Raw genomic sequence first — 20,657 nt, forward strand, 5'->3', positions numbered from 1 at the left:
TACATCAGCACCTCCTTGCCAAAGCAGAGAGGATGAAGCTGGCTGGGCTTTAGGGGCCACAATGGCCCAAGGCGAAGGCAGCCAGATCACCCCTCAGAGCCCCTCTGGACCTACACTCTTAGCGAAACTGCCTTCACAAAAGAGAAGGGGTGGGCTCCAGCCCACTGGACAGGCCAGCTGTACCCTTGGGCTCTTGCAGTGCCGTCATTCCACTTTGTGGGGTATGATGTAGCCTCTAGGACCTGCTTCCTGTGAGGCTACAGGGGAGCTGGGGAAGAGGGACGTAGGTCCATTTCCAGGGGGACCGAGCAGTGGCACCTCAGCTGGCAAGAATGCCTAGTCCGTGGGCCAGTGTGCAAGTGCCCAGGGACTGCAGGGCATGGGGAGCCACCTCCTCAGCTTTCCACTCCTCTGACAGCAGCACATGAGTCTGTGCTAATGACACCACTGCTCCTCAGCACAGGGAGCAGACGTTACCACACGCTGGCAAGCCCACTGACAGCAGAGTGGCGCCTTTGGGGCCCGCCTGGTGGAGGAGTGACATTCAATGTCTCCATCAGCTGGAGGATGACAGCCCCAGATAGGATCAGCCCTGCATGGAGTACAAGGGCTTCTGAGCCAGCCTGCTGTCACTCTTAACACTTCAGTCACCTCAGCCCACATCGCCCTAATTCCTGTATCCAAGCCCTCTAGTACCTGGACAGACCCATGTGTGACTCTGGATATCTGAGTGTAGACAGCACCCTGCCGGATCCAAGTTGCCCACAAGCGACATGGCATTTGGGCGTTCACTTGTACCCTTCCATTTCACATCCTTATTTCTCTGTGGGTCCCAGTGCAAGCCCATATTTTTCATGTATTGACTCTCATTAAGGCGAAGCTAAGAGAGCCACAAACAGCATTCTAATTAATGTGTGTGACAGAAGGAGCAGGCACCTGGAGTTTCCAATTCCCAGGCATCCTTCTATTTCCCATCTAACCCGTCTCTCCTTGCCTGGTCTTGACAAGCTGCTTCGCCTCCATGGGCCTCCGTTTCTGCATCTGTAAAGGAAGGAATGGTCTCTGCACTTCCCCTTCAAGCTCTGAAGTGCCCTCACATGGGATTTATTACATAGGTTAGTGGCTGATGTGGCACCATGTGACATGAATTGTGCTGTCCTGACACATCAGCCACTGTGAGCTTGGCTGGTCCTGCTGGGGCTGCACACAGTGAGGCCTGGGCAAGCCTCCAGAGCCCACAAGGCCAGGCAACCCCAAAGCCCATGAGGCCAGGCAACCCCAGATCCCCAGGCTTCCCCTGGGCCTGGCTGTCCGCCTGCTCATCTTTCTCCCTCTGCCCCTGCCACTGTAGAGAGCCCGGGTGAGCCCACATGCTTCCTGCTTCTTTTCCCCACTCGAGATTTGTGCATTCTTTCTTCATTCGCCCCTGGTTTGATCTCTCTCATCAAGCACCACTGAAATTTCCCTGGGAGCCTGACACTGGCCAGCCATACAGCTCTCCCTGCAAAGACACCATGGACCTTCTCCCATTACTGGTGGTAAATTCCTTGAAATGGATGAGCAACAAAAGCTAAAATTTTGGTTCTTCTTGATGCAAGTATTCGACAAGGGGAGTGGAAACCCTACCTGTGATGAAAATGAGACATCAGGAAGCCATCTCTGTCTCCAGCCAGTCAGTAGCCAAACTTCCAGGGAGGCTTAGCACGGCTTGGATCCTGCAACTGGCCCCATGACCATTCAGCACGGGGCATCGAGTCTGCACCTTGAACTCAGGTTTTCTGATTCTAGACACCTGTTGAACCATCCACGTCAGGACCAATAGACAAGTCTGATGTAGCCCAGGAAGGGGAGGCAGTTCCTGGCTGTTTAAAAGGCTGTGGTTTTGTTCATTCTAAGTTACTTCTTTTCTCTTTTTCTTTCTTTTTTTTTTTTTTGAGATGGAGTCTCACTCTGTCGCCCAGGCTGGAGTGCAGTGCTGCGATCTCAGCTCACTGCAAGCTCCGCCTCCCGGATTCATGCCATTCTCCTGCCTCAGCCTCCCTTTAAGTGATTTCTTTACAATACCACCACCAGGGCCCTTCTCCCCTTCTCTTCCTTCAGTTTCCAATCCTCAGATCTTAACGTGCCCCCTGAGGTTCAACAGGGGTCCAACATCAAGTTAAGTTCCGCAATATGTTTTGAACTCCTACCATGTGCAGAGGACTCTGCTTGTGCTGTGCGACCTGGAAGCCATTAGCCACACGAGGCTATTAAGCACTTGAAATGCAGCTACTCAAGCTGAGATGAGCTGCAAGTGGAAGACAGACACTGGATTTTGAAGACTTAGTAACAAAAAAAAGAGACAGATATAGCATTAATAATTTTTATATGAATTACATGTTGAAATGATATATTGGATATACTGAGCTAAAATGTATTGCAAAAATTAATGTTAACTATTTCTTTTTATTTTTGTAATGTGACTATGAGGAACATTTTAAAGTCAATATGTGGCTGGCATGATATTTCTGTAGGACAGTGTTGGTCTACACATTAGAGGAGGCCAAGAGGAAGAAAACTGTTCCTTATCACAATGGTTTGGGGACTTGGGGGTGTTCCAAGTGAGTTGAAATTAAAACAGTCCCCATAAAGCATATGTTTTCCACAAAATTATGCACTGTCCCCTTGCACAGCCTATTTGGAGAAGATTCCAACACACTGAGCCTTATCATAGGGCAACAGAATGTGAGAACATCTTGAGCACAAGATCTGAGCCATCATTTTTCTCTGCAGGTAAGAATACAGGTAAAACTTCCACAATGGTGCCTGGGAGTGATCAAATTGTTAGTCATCTTGGGTATTTTCAACCCACCAACATTACCGACAATCCCGTTCCTTATCTGCAGGAACCCAAGATGAGATGGAGCTGTCACTCAGGCCCTCAACAGGGAAGCAACAGGCTCAAAGCAATGTTGGAACATGTCTGACAATGTAGGAGGTATGTGAAAGCAGGCACAGGTCACTGCCTTCTCTCTGGGATGTTTGCTTGTGTCAAGGCACAGGTTAGGGGAATTGTAATATATGTCCATGTATTTTACCCCAGGGAAAGGGAGAAGCTTCAGGTATCTGGAAAGGAGAGAAAGTAAGGCAAACAGCAGACTCTGAGTACCTCCCGTGTGCCGGGCATGAGTTTTATATAATCTCACCATCCTCACAATGACCTTGCTGGGTGGGTATGGGCCCATTTTAGAGATGAGAAACTGACCGTCAGAGGGTTAAGTCACTCGCCCAAGGCCTGGAGCAGGTTGCTTTGATGGATAGCCACACGTGCACTTCAATTACCCTCCACAGGAAGGATCTGGTGTGGGAAACTGCTGGGTGAATGAGGTCTGGCCTGGAAGTCAGGCCTCATGTTCTGCATGCGAATTTCAAGAGTTGGTTGACTTTGGACAAGTGGCTTTCCCTCTCTGTACCCCAGTGTTCTTAAAATAAAAATCTAGGTATTGGGAGACACGATCAGTGTTTCCGAAACTTTTCCCAACTATAACCGGCTATGACATTTTTCTTCATGACCAGGATATATATCTGTGTGTGAAAACCTGAAATAAAAGTTGTATTGAACAATCCTTACTCTAACTACACATGATGCATGTTATTTTCTATTCTATTCTTCTTTTCTTTTTTTAATTTTAAAAAGCTAGCAGTATGACCTGCTAGATTGATCAAACTACCCATAATAGAGCATCACTTGCAGTTTGAAAACCACTGCCGTAAATGATTGATTTCCAAGTAGCTCTCTAGAACCAACGTCCTGAGGGGCTGTTACTGATGCCAAACTAATAATCTAGAAGCCTCAGTTCCAGACCAGCTTTCTTCCCTCCACAGTATTCCTTCGTTTCTCTCTTTCTCTCTCTTTAGCCCCTCGTCCCCTGCCTGTCCTCACCTATCCCACACCTCCTCATACAGAGGCAGCAAAACATATGCAAAGCATTTCTCTCCATCGAAGGGAAGGGTACGCTGGAGCCAGATAGAGGGACCAGAGAAGGCTGCGGTGCAAGGTTTGTGTCTGACCCCACTCACAGAGTTCTGTTTCCATAGGCCATCTGCTGGGACATGGACATCTCTAATCACTGAATGCTTCTCTGTAATGGAATTTGTCATAATGGGGCTTTACTGCTCCGTACAGCTGCAAAATCCATTTCACTGCCCTTAAAAAAATGAAATTAAAGAAGTTCCCCTGACTGTAAATGGTGGCTGTAGAAGGAAACTCCTTTGTTCCTTCTGATTATGAGGTTATAAAGGGCCTTTAGCAACCCATATTAGGAACTCACTTTCCCCTCCTATCTTGTCCCTGAAGAAAGGAAGGGCTTCAGTGGACACATCTGGTGAACTTCCAATCCTGTTGGTTGAAGCAGGCCTTTAAACATGATCTGAGACCGACTCTCCAGGGTCATTGCAGGGACAGCCTCCTCCCTTGTGCCTACAGAAGGTCTCCACACTGAAGGAGCCCTCCAGAACCTTCTGTGGGCATGAGCCCTCCCCTGCACCCAGCTTCCTTGTCCATTACCCCTGGGTGGGTGTCCCACTGTGCTGAAGGGTGGTGTTGAGGAAGGAAGCAGTGGGGCACATCCCCCAGCCCCAGAGCAACTAAGGAGAGAATGGAAGGTGTCAGGGAAGGCTCAACCTTCAGAGGCCTCACCCTGGGTCAGAGGAAGGCGGGGCAGTGGGGAGCAAAGATCAGGGGTCAGAGGTCAGGGGACTGCAGAAACGAGGTCCTGCCAGATGATGTGCCATCCCCTCCCCACGATGGGGGCTTAGGTCTCTTCACCCTGTTGTTTTGAGTAGCTTTCATGTCACACTCTATTTCATTTCACTTGTCATATTAGGAAGCGGCCACCTTTAGCTCTGGGTTGACTCACAGGAGTGGTGGCAGGTGGCTCTTGAGGTCCCTGCAGCTCCTCTGCTCCTCTGAGCTGACTCCACTGGGGCACGTCTGCACCTTCCTGAGGCATCCAGCATGAACCTGGACCCACAGTGTGCCTGTGAGCCATGGAGGAGTGAATGACTCAGGCTCCACTCATCCTATCACCCCTACCCTGGGCCCTGTGGCTGATGTTTACACAGACTCAGACCCAGTGTGGCCCAGCCTGTCTTCCACAACTCTCCGGGCCAGTGCTGGGCCTTCCCACCCACTTCTTGGCCTCCTCAGGGGCTAGCATGGGTCTCATGCACCTCTGGACCTGGGAAGTACATTGAGTTTGAAGCACTTGGCAATGCAGAGACAGAAATGGTGGCTGCTTGTGTGGGGTATGGTATCTGGGAGCCAGAGAGGGCCTCTGTCACCTGAACCCCTTTGTCTGAACCTCTGTTCAGTGAACCTCTGTCACTCCTAGTGACCCCTGAAGCCTCCCCGCTGACTATGCTCATCATTCCACAATCAAACCTTCATTCCTTTGGGGCAAGCCAAACCTGTACTTCAGCCCATATTAAAATGCCCAGCCCCAAAGGACTGGTGTCATTAATATCTTATCAGTCAATTACATCTCAGTATGGATGAGTTCATCCAAATCAACTCAGCTGAACTCAAGGGCCTACCTTGAGCCTGGTCCTCTGCTGGGCTTTATGGCAGGGTGGGTGGGGGTAGGTAAAAAGGCGAACAGGACACAGACCTTGCTTTCAAGGGGCCTTAGGCTCTGTCCTGAGAGTAGGCTTTGGAGTTAGAGTTGGGAGTGTGCTGGGGAAAGGAGGGTGAGCAAGAAGGATGGAAAGGCCCCATTTCGTCACCCAAGCATGTTTACCTTGTGATGCGTGCCCAAGGGGGCCCATTACCTCTTCCCCAGGAGAAGTCTCCTCACTTGAGACATTCGTCGCAGGCTAACATTAGACATGATTTTTTTTCTGCCTGACAAACATGAACTGACGAGGAGTAGAAGACATGAAAAGCCAGTCCTAGACCAGGGTTTGGACCGCTGCTCTGCTATTCATTAGCTGTGTGACTCTGAGCAAGTGACTGAACATCTCTGTGCCTCAGTTTCCTCCTCTGTCAAGTGGGGCGTATAAGAGTCAATTCTACCTCCTAGGGTTGTTGTGAGGATTAAAAGAGTTAATACTATGAGTACTTAGAACAACTCCTGGCTGGCAGGAAGTACTCAATAAACATTAGCTATCATTATTATCTAATAGTAAATATCTTCAGGGAAAAACTGAGTGTTGGTCATGAAGAAATGGGCTTCGGGCACACTGTAAGGAATGGTGGCCACACAGACTCTGGGACAAATGAATGTCTGGGATCTTCAGAGACCCCTCCCTGCCCGCCTGGCTCCAGCAGCAGATTCAGTGACTATGGCCCTGGTGGGAGGCCTCTGAGGGGCTCTGGTTCCTTCTCCAGGATCCCTGCCTGACCATGCCTAGCCCATCTCAGCCACAGGCTGGGCAGCGGAGCCACCTCTCCTCTCTCCCTGAGCTGGCTTACTCTGAACATTGCTGGCTGACTCATCTTCTTAGCAAGCAACTTGGATCATGTCACTCTCTTGTTCAATCACCTTTGACAGGTCCCCACCTTCGTCATGAAGGACAATTCCTGAACCTGGCATTCATTCTGCCCCTGCCTGCTTCCTGGGCTTTTCTTTTTCTCTCTGCTGTTCCCCACTAACCACAGGAAGAAATCACCAAGCTCTCAGACTGTGCCCCACTGTACAGATCCAAGAGTATGTATTATCTCATTTAATTCTCACAACAACCTCATAAGGTAGATACTATTATTATCATACCTATTTTATAGGTGAGGACATTGAGGCACAGAGAGGTTAAGAAATACACTCAAGGTCACACAGCTAGGAGATGGTAGAGTTGAAACTGAATTTCAGAAGGCAGGCTCCAGAGCCTGCATCCCTACCTACTGCCCTGTTAAGTGGCACCCCATGTTCCATAATCTAGATCATTTTCTGTTCCCCTAACACCCTGTGTGTGGTCCCATTGCTCATACAAGTCTCTCTGTTGCCTGGAATGCCTTCCTACTCTCATCACCTCCAGAGTCCTGTCTCATCCACCACAATGGAGCCCACATTTCAGGGTTCTCAGTAAAGAGTACCTCCTGTTCAGGGAGAAGTCATCTTTCCCTCTCTGCAGCCTTGGAGATGCATGTGAACTTTATCTCCCTTCCTGGATTCTGAGGACTCTGCCTTGTGTGTCCTTGATCTTCTTGCAGCAGTCTGAGCAGGCTTAGTTCTAATTGTTAAGTGAACGAATATGTGATGTGCAACAGGCTTTAAACTTTGCAAACACTTAAAGGTTTACCATCTTATTTAAATTTAATACAATTTATTTAATCCAACTCTGTGCTGGAGTGGACATTGTTATTCCCATTTTGCAAATAATAATGATAATAGCTACCGTTTGTTAAGTGCTTACTTCCTACAAGGCACTGTGCTAAAGGGTTAACATATATTGTTTTTCAATAACTCCTCCCAGCTATTCTGAGGAGTAACTATAACGATCCTCATTTTCCAGATGAGAACACTGAAAGTCAGAAATGCGAGGTGATCTGCCCAGGATTGTGCACATAGTTAGTAGGAGAGGTTGAAACTTACTTCAAGTCTTGCAGCACTGGCTCCTCAGCCTTGGTTGCCTGCTATTGAGTGCCCACTGTGCTCCCAGGCCTGGAGAAGGCAATGAGAGCATCCAAAAGCAAGGAGGGCATCTGAATTCTATGAACAAAGGCAAGAGGCAGGAAAGCTCCAGTGTTGTCACGTGACAAGTAAGACACTGGAGTTTCTATGAGAAGGTGAAAATGTTGAACACAAGAATTAAAATACAACTCCTGCTGGCTAGGGTCAGGGAGACTTACAGACATTTTGCATTCCCAATTAGCCATGTTCTTATGCTCATTGTTCTCCCACTTCTCAGGTTTGATTCCAAGTGATCAGAGCTGTGACCCTGGTCTGGCAGAGGCCAAAGGAGACATTTATGGCCAGGCATGGTAGCTCACTCTTGTAATGCCCTCACCTTGGGAGGCTGAGGCAGGAGAATCCTCTGATGCTCGGAGTTTAAGACCAACCGGTGCAATAAAGCAAAACCCCGTCTCTAGAAAAAAATTAAAAAGAAAAAAAAATGGGCACAGTGTCATGTACCTGTAGTCCTGACTACTTGGGAGGCTGAGACAGGAACACCTCTTGAGCCCAAGAGTTTGAGGCTACAGTGAGCTGTGATTGCACCACTGCACTCCAGGCTTGCCTGGGCAACAGAACGAGACCCTTTCTCTAAAATAAATAAAAAATAAAGCATGATTACTTACTTTTAAAAAGGGAGGGGGCATTTTTCCATATTTTTCTTATTTCTTCCTGAATTGCTTTAGTCTTTTCCTTGATTTAACCTCATTCTTTCCTTTCATTCTTTAGAGCTACTGCTTACTTTTCAAAATACTAATACAGTAGCTTTATATTAATACATAAGTATATATGACCGGCATCACACTAACATCCTTGTAACCCTAATTTTATCCTCCACATCCACCTTCAATCAAATATCGACAAAGCCCTGACCATGCACAGGCCACAGTGCTGAAGAGGGTCAGGAAGACAGCAGTGCCACAGTAAAAGCATAAAGCTTTTGTCTGTGCCTTTGTTCAGTGTCACAGTCTAACAGGGTAGAAAGAACTCAGGCCCCCCGAAATAAGCAAGGACTCCATAGACTCCAGTTACCTTGGCCTCCACCAACAAAATGATGGTGTCTTCAGTTGGCCCTTCAGGAGCTCAAAGGAGGGACACATTGTTCTGAGTCTGGGCCATCAGAGAAACAGGCCTTGAGGGATGAATAATATTTAGGTATGGATAAGTTTTAGGCAGGGAAGGAGAAGGATATACATTCTAATCAAATAAACAAAAAAACACAACTGTATAAACAAAGGAACAAAAAAATGAAAATAGACAATGCGCTCAGCTGATCAAGTGGTTCCATTTTGGTTGGTGGGATACCTGGAGGCTCACACCTATAATCCCAGCACTTTGGGAGGCCAAGGTGGGTGGGTCACTTGAGGTCAGGAGTTCGAGACCAGCCTGGCCAACATGCCGAAACCCTGTATCTACTAAAAATACAAAAAACTAGCCGCGTGTGGTGGTGCATGCCTGTAATTCCAGCTACTCAGGAGGCTGAGGCATGAGAATCGCTCAAACCTGGCAGGCGGAGGTTGCAGTGAGCAGAGATCGCGCTACTGCACTTCAGTCTGGGTGACAGAGCACAGCTCTGTCTCAAAAAAAAAAAAAGAAGGAAATTATGGGTGTGGACTTGGCAGTGGGCAGGGGGTCAAATTAGGGAGCTTCCTCAATGCCAGGCTGAATTATTTGACCTTAATTTGGTAGGCAATGGGCAGCCACTAAAGATATTTGGATGCAAGAGTGCTGAGTTGAAACTACAACTCACCTGGCGGCAGTGTGCATGCACCTTCCCTGACCCTGGTTTACTGATCACACAGGAGAGAAAAGTATTTTGAAAAGAGAAAGCCCTAAACTAATTATTCCAATAAATTAGAATAATCTGAGTTGCTGATTTAGTGAGGCTTCCTGCTCCCCACCCTGGACTTCTAAGAGTCAAGTTTAGGCTGGGTACAGTGGCTCACGCCTGTAATCCTAGCACTTTGGGAGGCTGAGGCAGGTGGATCACTTGAGGTCAGGAGTTCGAAACCAGCCTGGCCAACATGCTGAAACCTCGTCTCTGCTGAAAATACAAAAAATTAGCTGGGTATGGTGGTGGGCGCCTGTAATCCCAGCTGCTTGGGAGGCTGAGGCAGGAGAATCACTTGAACCCGGGAGGTGGAGGGTGCAGAAAGGGGAGATCATGCCATTGCACTCCAGCCTGGGTGACAGAATGAGACTCAAGACTCCACCTCCAAAAAAAAAAAAAAAAGAGTCAGGTTCAGAAAGTGGGACCCTAGATTTCCAGTTGCCCCAGCTCCCCAGGCGATTCTGATGTCCACTCCAGTGTAGTGTCTCACATGGCACTATGCACACTGTTCACCTGGGGCTCTCACTAAAATGCGGATTCTGACTCAAGAGGAATGGAGTGGGGCCAGAAAGTCTGCATTTCTGATCAGCTTCCAGGTCACACCAGATGCTTCTGGTTCAAGGGCCACACTTTGAGGTGCAAGATGATAAAGTTTTGTCCTAAACCTAAACAGCTCTTCTCCATGATAGAAAGCCTTAAACAACCAAACAAACAGGCTGCTGTGGCTTAACTAACCAGACTCTGGAGACGGGGTCAGGCCAGGCTATGGTTTAAAAGCCCATTGGGTGAGTCTGCCGATCAGGCAGGGTTGACACTGGCCCCTCGTAGAGTTCCTGTCTTCCCAAGACCAGCAAGGATAGTTCTGGGATTCAGAACTGGGTGCAGGTGGCGGGAGTGTGGCCAGTGGCAGGGCAGTGAGGTGGGCAGTCCCACGCCCTTCCCACCCGCGGCAAGGTGGGGCCCATCGCGGGAAGTGCCAGCAAAACACCCACAGCCAGAGACAGCATGTGGTTTTTCCTGTGAGCCCCCAGATTTTCTCAGATCATAAAAGGGAAAGGTGAGAGGGTAGCAGGCGCTGGGCCAGTCACAGGGACTGTCGCTGTGTACCAACGACAAACGAGGTGTGAATGCCAGGGTCGGGGGTGGCGTGTGTGTTCAATGGCAGAGCTCCACCAGTGGGCTTTGGTGCTCAGCTATCCTGCCTAATCCTGGGGTTCCAATCACTATCAAAAGGAATTCTTGCCCAGGGAGTTAAAAGTCCTTTGCAAGGACACCTACAGACTTTCAGGTGCGATCCTGCACTTTCCTGAACAATCGCTGTCCGCAGGCCTTATAGACAAGCAAGGCAGGAAGAAGAAACCAAGTCCTCCGTCAGCTACTTCTCCCTGCTGTGGGCCTCTAGCTGGGCTGCGCACCAGCACCAACAAAGAGAGAAGCAGGGGACTGGGGATGAGTCCTGGGGAAGTGGACAGAGGCTGAGACCGTGAATGCTCAGCATGACCCAGGCCTATCTGTCTAACCTTAACTTCCCATGGTCCCTACCAAAGCCTTCACTTCCAGAAAAGTTGGCCGGCCAGGCACTTGGCTGCAGGATGGGATCCTGCTCCCCACTGTACTTGACCCAGGCCAGACAGACCCACCCCTTACCTGTCTTACCAGAATCAGACCCATCTACCTTCCAGTTTCACTGCCTCCACCCCCTTGTCAGATGACTCCAGCCCACAGTGCTCTTTCCTCTCTGAACTCCTGAAGCAGAGGTGGCCTGAGTGCCAGTTATCTCTTTGTGCAGCTTCTCTCTTGAGCAGAGCTGTCCAATAGAAATACACTGTAAGCCACCTATGCAATTTAAAAATTGTCTGGTAGCCATGATAAAAAGGAAAAGAAAAAAAAAAAGGGAAACTAATTTTAACAATATATTTTAATCCAATATATGCCAAATATTGGTGTTTTTGTTTTGTTTTTTTTTAAAAGACAGGGTCTCGCTCTGTCACCCAGGCTGGAGTACAGTGGTGTGATCATAGCTCACAGAAAGCCTCAAACTCCTGGGCTCAAGTGATCCTCCCACCTCAGCCTCCGGAGTAGCTGGGACTACAGGCATGAACCACCATGCCTGGATAATTTTTTTTCTTTTTTTGTAGAGACAGGGTCTTGTTATGTTGCCCAGGCTGGTCTCAAACTCCTGGCCTCAAGTGATCCTCCCATGTTGGTCTCCCAAAGTGCTGGGATTGTAGGCATGAGCCACCATGCTTGGCCCTAAATATTGTTTTGAGATGTATCAATAATGAGAAATATTATGTTCTTTTTTAAATTAAGTTTTTGAAATCCAGTGTGCATTTTACTTTCACAGTGCATTGGAACTTGCGGTGTTCACATTTCAAGTACCTGATATCTACAGGCAGCTCATGGTTATTGTATCGGACAGCTCTGGACTGTAAGCATTTCCAGGGCGGGCCTCATTTATTAGAGCTTTTAGACACATTGGCTGTAACAGCTGAGGGAAATCTTAGGACTGTTTGGCCCAGCTCCTTCACTGTTCAGGTGAGGAAACAGCTTCAGCCAGTGACACAGACTCTAATAGGCCAGAACTCTAATCTTCCCAACAGGACCCTAGTGATTTTTTCTGAGTTTGATGCTGGAAGACTTTGCCCATCTCACCCATTGTGGGTCCTTAAGAAAGGTGCCATTTCATCATTGTCCAGTGATACCTTCAGAGGCCACTCAGTGGCCTCCGTTTATCCCATTTGGCAGAGTCCAGTGCTCTGTACATTCATGCTTAGGCCAGTGCCTTTCTTCACACCCAACTCCTCCAGTCCCGGGTCAAGTGCTGGAGAGATGAGGACACAGGAAGAAGGAATCTTGGCAAAGATGCAGGTTGTGGACGTCAATCATAGAATTTGTGACAGCGGATTAACACACTGATATTACAATAATAAGGGCACCATCCACCCATTCAGCCCAAGTGCTTGTTTCTCCATGGTGGGTCCACACTTCCAGGCACAGAGCCCTGGCGGAAATTACAGGAGTGCCACCTCCACTTACTAGGCTCACAGTATTAGTCAACGCTTCCCATCCCCTCGGCAGACGTAATGAACTGAACATGTTGTGAACCCTGGAGGCTACCAGCCTTGCTCTGGTATGCCCCAACGCCCCTGCACCCATTAGCTGAGCTGCATGCCTGGTAAGGAGCAGCTGCGCTGGGCCCAAACCTGTTTATGCCAGTTGTGCTGGTTATTGTTCTCCACAATTTAAATATCATGTAAACTGATGAAATCGAAGTACAAAAAGAAAGCAAGTTGAAGTTTTCATGCAAACTAAATTGATATACTCAAAGGTGAGTCACTTTAAAAAATGCTGTTGAATTGGGTGTGGAGGAGATAATACAACATTGGAAAGCAAACTGGAAACCTAGAAGGATTTTACACTCATCTGTCTTTGCATTGAGCTTTGTAAATTCTCATACCACTTTAAGAAATCCATTCTAGAAACCACAGAAGAGTCCTTATGGGGATGGTTTATGCCAGAAGAATAGAGGGGAACGGTAACCAGTAGACTCATATGCAGATGAAAGGCCTTGACCCACCTCAAAAGACTGGTGAAGAAGTGTACATTTCTATGTGCTAAGTTAAAATAAGATTTGTAAATTATTCATGCAGCTTTGGTTTCTGATCCCTGCTTTAACTGGCTTTTTGGTTGACTGATTAACTCTAGGTCCTTATCAGGTAGATAAAGGCTGATAGATCAAACTTTTGCTGAGCCTTGTTTGCTGGAGGAAAGCCATGATATACCCTGGTACACCTCCACTAAACACTGAGGATGGAGGCATACAGGGGTTTTGCATTTCAACAGGGATCCTGCAAGTGGCTGGGGGCCAGTCAGGAACAGGTAATTCAACAGAGAGAATGTAATGTGGGGGACTCACGTGATAGAACTCACAATTAACAACAGAAAGCTGCGAGAGTAGGAGAGGGGAGAGTGTATTAACAGAGCACTGACTCTGGGCTTTCCTGCTGGTGCCAGAACTAGGGTAAGGGAGCTGGGCCCACAGAGCAGACTCAGCCATGGTGGAGATGCCGCCTGACTTGGTGGGAGGGGAAAGATACCCGGTTTCTCACTTCTTCCTGCCCTCCTGCCTCAAGCTCGCTCTAGCCCTCCCCCTGGCCAAGCCTACCCAGAAGCCCACTGGCAACGCTGCTGGCAGGACAGCCCCCAGGATGCAGAGCAGGGAAGACGTCTGAGGGCATCTGAGGGTAAGCAGTCTCAGGACTGGCCCAGATCTGCTGAAATCCAAAAGGTTCCTATGAATGACTCAGAGTGGAATTTAAGACACCTCTGAGTCTGAGCAAGAAAAAGTGAATATTTGAGGCCAGAACAGAGAGAGGGCTGTCCTCCTGATGGTCCACAATCCAGCTATGTAAGTGACTGCCTATTCTAAGCCTGGCCTTAAGGGTAGCCGTGAGGAAAAAACAAAACAAAACGAAACAAAAGAACACACGCACAGAGATTCATCTTGAAGTAAACACAGGAGTTCATAAAAGAGGCAACAAACTGCCCAGGTAAGTCAGAAAAGTCTTCACTAGGAGGCCACGCCAGGTAGCATCTTGGTTTTTAAAATTTTTAAAAGATTAATAGGCTTTGGCCGGGCGCAGTGGCTCATGCCTGTAATCCCAGCACTTTGGGAGGCCGAGGCGGGTGGATCATGAGGTCAGGAGATCGAGACCATCCTGGCTAACATGGTGAAACCCTGTCTCTACTAAAAAAATACAAAAAAAATTAGCCGGGCATGGTGGTGGGCGCCTGTAGTCTCAGCTACTCAGGACACTGATGCAGGAGAACGGCGTGAACTCGGGAGGCGCAACTTGCAGTAAGTCGAGATCGCACCACTGCACTCCAGCCTGGGCAACAGAGGCAGACTCCGCGTCAAAAAAAAAAAAAAAAAAAAAAAAAAAAAAAAATTAACAGGCTTCTTGTTTATTATAACCAAAACCCAAAGGGTGGCTAATTTAAGTGGCCATTGCACTTTATTCTGGCTACTGTCCAACTGCTGTCCCAAAGTCAGATGGTACTGACCTGATGGGTAATGTGGTCACAGCTGCCTGGATAATGATATCATCTGGCTGAGTCCCTCTCCTTATTTCTCCTCCAGGTTTTAGCTCATGTGCAACTATTTCAGTGACTACCCAAGATTGGGCAGCTAATGTTGGGGGTGGTGGCATGCCACAGTTGTAGCATTTGACGAGCACCTAAGGGACTTTGCTTCTGGTTACCCCCAGCTATGTGTCTTAGGGAAAGTAACTGCACCTCTCTATCTCAGGCCCTCTTCTGTAAAACGAGAGAGTCAAACAGACATTACACATTTTAGGATGATCACTCTGGACATCAGCTTTCATCCTGTAGGTTTTCAGGTGGACGTGAAGAAGGAAAGGGAGATTAGGTAGAAGGTAGATTGCGTTCAGGCAGAACTTGGAAGTAGTTTAAAAAAAATTCTGAGAGATTTTTTTTTTCTCCCCTTTATCATATGCTTTTTCCCGAAAAGCAGAATTCTAAGAAATAAATCCTAGTTAATTGAGAGTTCTGGTTACTTGGGGTACACTTAATCAAGGTTTTACTGCATTTTCAATTGCAGTGAGTTACACAGTGGTTTGCATATGCATTTACTTCTTAAGTGACTTCTGTTCCCTGACCTCATATCTGTTTCATTAAAGTGGAACACTTTGAAACGAAAAAGGGAGCATGGAGCTGAATGGTTCTACCTGGATGCAGCTCTGGGGAAACAGCAGTCAAGGTGATAAAAGGCAGCGTCCAACCATGCTCATATATTAGCTACCCTGCCTGAGAGACAGTAATTGTGTTTTCAACCACACTTCACAGCACATTTCAACCTGGCATGGCATTTCTGGGTTATTCTTCTCACTCTGGGGCAGGTGAATTTGCTGCAAAAATCTCCCCCAATTCCCTCCTGGTAGTAACCAGGTGGGAATTTGAACTTTGGCTGGCCAAGCAATGTAACAGGTGATCTTAATACTCCCCAAATGCCATGCATCAGAACTCAGACACATTCTTAGGTCTGGAGAAAAATAAGGAGTCCTTGAATTCTCATGGCCACTTTGAGGCAGTTCCATGGCAAGCATAATTGCCATTTTACATTGAGGTGGGAACAGAGGTCTGCAAGATCAAGGCCATTTATGGACCTAAACTATCCTTCAAACCAGAGGTCTGGTGGTCAGAGCAAGAGAGGACAAGCTGCCTATTTGAGAGTAGAGCCCTGGAGCAGAGTTGGACAGCAGGGATGTCAATAAATGATTATTGGGCCAGGCACAGTGGCTCATGTCACCCATATAATTAATTCCAGCACTTTGGGAGGCCGAGGCAGGTTGATCACCTGAAGTCAGGGGTTTGAGACCATCCTGGCCAACCTGGTGAAACCTCATCTCTAATAAAAATACAAAAATTAGCCATGGGTGGTGGCACACCCTTGTCATCCTAGCTACTCCAGAGGCCGAGGCAGGAGAATCACTTGAACCTGGGAGGCAGAGGTTGCAGTGAGCCGAGATTGCACCACTGCACTCCAGCCTGGGTGACAGAGTGACTCTCTGTCTCAAAAAATAAATAAATAAAATAAAAAAATAAATGGTTATTGGGTGAGGGAATGGATGAATGACGGTCTTGTTGAAGGGTTCTCCTGGAGCCCATGGCTGAGGGACAGATGGCTGTCTCCCACCCTCGATTCCCCTGAGCAGCCAGATGGGCAAAATCCCCCAGCTTGTGAACTGATAAACAGCTGGTAACCTCTTATGTGGAACCCAGTAACGTATGGGAAGCCATATTTCAATCAGGCAAGTAGGCTGGAAGCAGGCAGCAACGGCTGTCACCAACCTCTCCTCAAAGCTGCCCTTTCTCCCGGAAATTTCTGTCACTGAGCTATTGTACCTGCAGCTCTGCCTTTATCAGGGGCTCAGGTTCCTGGTCCCCTGAACACCCGCCCAGCTCTTTTATAGAAGTTTCCTTTAGTTCAGGCAAGCAAACACAGTTACATTATTTTAGCAGGAAAAGGAAAAAGAGGAAAGTGCCAATTGCAAGCATCTGATTAGAAAACCAAAAAATAGGCACTGGGGCTTTTTAAGAGAGTGTGAACGCAAGCAAGAGAGAAAGAAAAGGGAATCACAGGCCTGATCCCTTCAAGACGGTCACAAGCTGAGCTGTGACTTTTTATGAAAGCTCTGAAATGCTCAGGGCACCATTCTATGATTCTTAATGCACTTTCTGGGCAGGGTACTTAGTGGGAAAGGAAATGGGGATCCTGATGACATCAGGGTGGCCACTGATTGCTTCCTGTGCTCCAGCATGACTTTATCCTTATAGTTTTTCTTTTCTTTTAAAATAATTACCAGGATATGACAACGTTTGACAGGGAGATGGCAAAGAGAGAGGGCAGAGGGCTGGCTGGATATCGAACTAATGTGCTCTGCTCCAAGCTGTTGCTGGGGCAATTGCTCCACTGCTGTGGAGGGGTGGGAGTCACAGGAGGAGGGGACTGGTGAAAAGATGCTCTCACTTTCGGTCGTAAGTCTTAATCTCCACATGATCATGAAGCTTATGAATAAACATTGTCCCATCTTGCGTGGAATTTGAAAGAAATGAAGAGAGAGCAAAGGAGCGTGGTGGGCTGATTTGACTCAATGATCCTGCCCCTACTAGGAACTTCTTTTTCAACGGTTATCAAAGTTTGTGTTGGGTCTAAGTCATTTTCCCCTCCTAGATTGCAAGTCCCGACAGGGAAGTCTGAGTTTTTAAAATTTCTCTGTCTTTGCTCCTGGCACCACCATCACCACTATTGCTACTGCTATTATTCCTATGGCCACTGCTACTACTATCAAGGCATGGTGGCAAATATATGGAATAATTAGAAAGGAGACTCCTTTCAGAGGGTGTGTCCAGCCCTTGATGATCTTCTTTTCCTGAAAACTGTTTCCTCTCTTCTTACATAGGGTTCCCCTAGTTATAAAGGAACCCCACTCACTGAACATAGTTGATTGGATCAGTGGTAGGTAACTGACTTAAGCTAGGCTAGCTGAGACCTTCTCTACATGTGACTGATGGCCATATGAATATGGATCTTGTGTGACCATCTTCTATCCTGTGCAAGGAAAATCAAAGACAGCTTGTGTGTAGATAGGAAGTGAGTAATCAATTGTACAGAGAGAACTCAAGATGAGAAAGCATATGGTCCCAGTAGGAAAGACAACTTTTATTATTGTTGTTGTTATTATTATTGAGACAGAGTCTTGCTCTGTCTCCCAGGCTGGAGTGTGGTGGCGTGATCTCAGTTCACTGCAACCTCTGCCTCCTGGGTTCAAGGCATTCTCCTGCTTCAGCCTCCCGAGTAGCTGTGACTACAGGCGTGTGCCACCATGCCCAGCTAATTTTTGTATTTTTAATAGAGATGGGGTTTCACCACGTTGGCCAGGCTGGTCTCGAACTCCTGACCTCCTGGCCTCCCAAAGTGCTGGGATTACAGGCGCGAGCTACAGTACCCAGCCTGGATAGACAATTACTGAGGACCTAATTGGTTGCTCATAGCTTTCCCGACTCCAGTCTCTCACAAGGTCTGGCTGTAGCATATCTTCTGCTGTAAAGACCTGTAACAAACCTTTGTATCCTTACAATAAATGGTATTTTCGGCTTAAGCTACCTTGAGTTGGCTGTCGTTACTTACAAGCATCTTTTTTTTTTTTTTTTTTTTTTTTACTTACAAAAGCGTCTTCACTAATACAATACCTGTGTTACCACCCGGCCTCTCTCAGCAGGCATCACTAATCAATCACAGCAGTCTTTCTGCTAAGACTCTGAATCCATCACCTGGCAGTCACTACCAATTGAGCCAAGTTAGCAGACAAACTAAAAATCTATTGGCAAAAACAAACAAACAAAACCCCCACAAACTATTGCCTAGCCTAACATCCGTGATGGGTGAGAGTTCAAAAGAGTACAATAAGGAGAACATGACAGGGAGTCATTCACTCTGATGGGGCCTTCTGAACATGGACTTGAACAATGAGTGGATTTCCCCAGGCAGAGATGTACAGGACGCACTCCAGGTGTGAGGGAGACGCCAGCAGCTTCTATAGGCCAGGTCACTGTATGGGGATGGATCCAGCATTCTAAATGTCTTCCTAATCACATTTTACCCGGCTGACTCTGGGTCTCAGAGACCTTTCTCAGTGCCGTTGTTTAAGATGCTCTAGAGGGGATACTAAACAAAGCCAAAAGTTGGCCGTAGCTAGAGCTAGGATGGATGTTCTTCCTCTGCCTCCCAGCTCCCTGTGTGACTTGGGGAAACAGCCAAGTGACTCAGATGGTCTCAGTTTCCAGGACTGGCTTTGTCACCAGTGCACCCTGTCTAGTGAATGTTATTGTGCTTTGGTTTCCTCGAATCCATTCTACCTGCCTAATTTCCTTCTGGGGATTCCCTGCTCCCATCCTGGTCCCTGTGGTATGGGAAGGATTTCATATCTGGTTCCCGGGATGAAGCCTGTGATTGGGCATAAACCAACCAATGAGTTCCATTATCTGGTTACAGGAATTGGTTCAGGGATGGACATGTGACATAGGACAGCCAATCAGGCTCAGGCACAGCTAATCCTAAGGTTTGACCTTATATAACCAGCAAGAGATGTTCTCTTTTTCCTGCGGCACTGAAATTGGAGAGGCCATGAGGCTGTTCCTGTTGCTACCATCTTGCCACTTTGTAGATCGGTAAATGAAGCCAATCAATGTGGAGAGCAAAGCCAGGAGACAAAAAAACCCGAGTCCTGAGTTTGCTGAGGGAGGCAGTGGCGCCTGAGTCTGACCCTATCCACTGATCATTACATTAAGTAGCCAATACACATTCTATTTTGCTTAAACCAGTTGACACGGGTTGATTCTCATTTGCATCCCCCAAATTCTAAGTATTACACTATTACTGCCTCAGCTGCCTTATTAATAAAATAGGATTCACAATAGTTGTCCTTTGCAAAGAACTGTTGCCAGGAATAAGTGAATGCCTATAAAATGCTTTATTAATCGCGAGGCAGGCCCTAGGGGTAAATAACACCACTCTGATAAATGGTTTTAGGAAGGGGCATCGGTGTTCCCAAAGAAAAGAAACTGTGACGCATGTTGTCTCATCTTTCACACAATTTGTCCTAGCACAATGTCTGGCACAGAAAAGATGCTTAGTATATAACAGGCAAGTGCTGAAAGTGACTGAAACAGCACACTTCCAATAGCTTACCACTGACTCTGCGGGCTTTCCCCAATCTCTAGCTAGCATTTAAGTGGACTTCCACTCTCACCTTGGCTTTAAATTCTGCAACCACCCAGCACCCCCTCCCTCATGCATACCTTTGGAACCTCCAGGCCTACCTGCTCTACCAGGGACGTGGGAGAGGTTACTGGGAGAGGGACTGGGAAAGTTTGGTACTTAAGTGTGACTCCTGACAACAAACTGGCAGGGTGCAGCCCCCACCAATCGCTCCTGCTGGCTGGGGTGGGCAGTGGAGGTCAGGCGGCCCCAGCTGGTTCTCAATTGGCCCCTCAGACAAGGAGGTGGGTTATCACCCATCCATCCCCAGGCAGCTGGCAGCCTTTCCCCAACCACCAGGACAGGTACAGAGGCTCTGTTAATGGCCTCAGTTGTCCAAATACCATTTATCACTTAAGACAAACCTAATAAAAGGCTCAAAGTGCCTCCTCCAGACGTATTTCTGAACACAGTTCCCTTTTAAATTAGTTGTGTCTCCTTTAACCTGCTGGGCTGCAGCCTTAACAGCGACCTCCTTAGCAGCCCCAGCCCAGAGCCACTCCTGGAGTGGGGCACCCACACCCCCATTTCTCTGGCAGCAGCAGATGACTGGGTTGTGCTTTCCTTCACTCTTCTCTGTCAATGCCCCCTCTCCTGGACATTTGGTTTGGGGGAGTTGGATGCATTCTCCCAGGTTGTTCTCATCAAGTGCTCCCTTTTCTACTTTCCTGTATCGTCAGCAGATTAGAATTGGAAATAATTTAGTGGAAGCAGATGATTCTACAGTTCAGCCTGCGTGCTTGACAATTAACTAAATAAACTGCTTGAGGTCACTTGGAGTAACGATTCACAGACTTGCCTGTGACAGGCAAAAGTTAAGCCCCTCAGTGAGCAGGAC

At 47.6% G+C, this 20,657-nt stretch overlaps 1 protein-coding gene across 3 annotated transcripts in view; it reads right to left on the minus strand.

Moving 5' to 3' along the window:
• ZBTB7C (zinc finger and BTB domain containing 7C) overlaps positions 1 to 20,657 on the minus strand; it is a 312,925-nt gene that overhangs the window by 52,299 nt on the left and 239,969 nt on the right. Inside the window, exon 1 of one of the 3 annotated variants that reach the window (XM_009192693.4) lies at positions 937 to 8,083. The exons of the other annotated variants lie outside the window; for them this stretch is intronic. Within the exon in view, the coding sequence (XP_009190957.1) occupies positions 937 to 1,145 (209 nt within the window). The 5' untranslated portion in view covers positions 1,146 to 8,083. Of the gene's footprint in view, positions 1 to 936; positions 8,084 to 20,657 lie in introns of those variants that run through there. 3 annotated transcript variants of the gene reach the window in all.

This window comes from Papio anubis, chromosome 19 (genome assembly GCF_008728515.1).
Source record: "Papio anubis isolate 15944 chromosome 19, Panubis1.0, whole genome shotgun sequence".
Classification (NCBI taxonomy): Eukaryota; Metazoa; Chordata; class Mammalia; order Primates; family Cercopithecidae; genus Papio; species Papio anubis.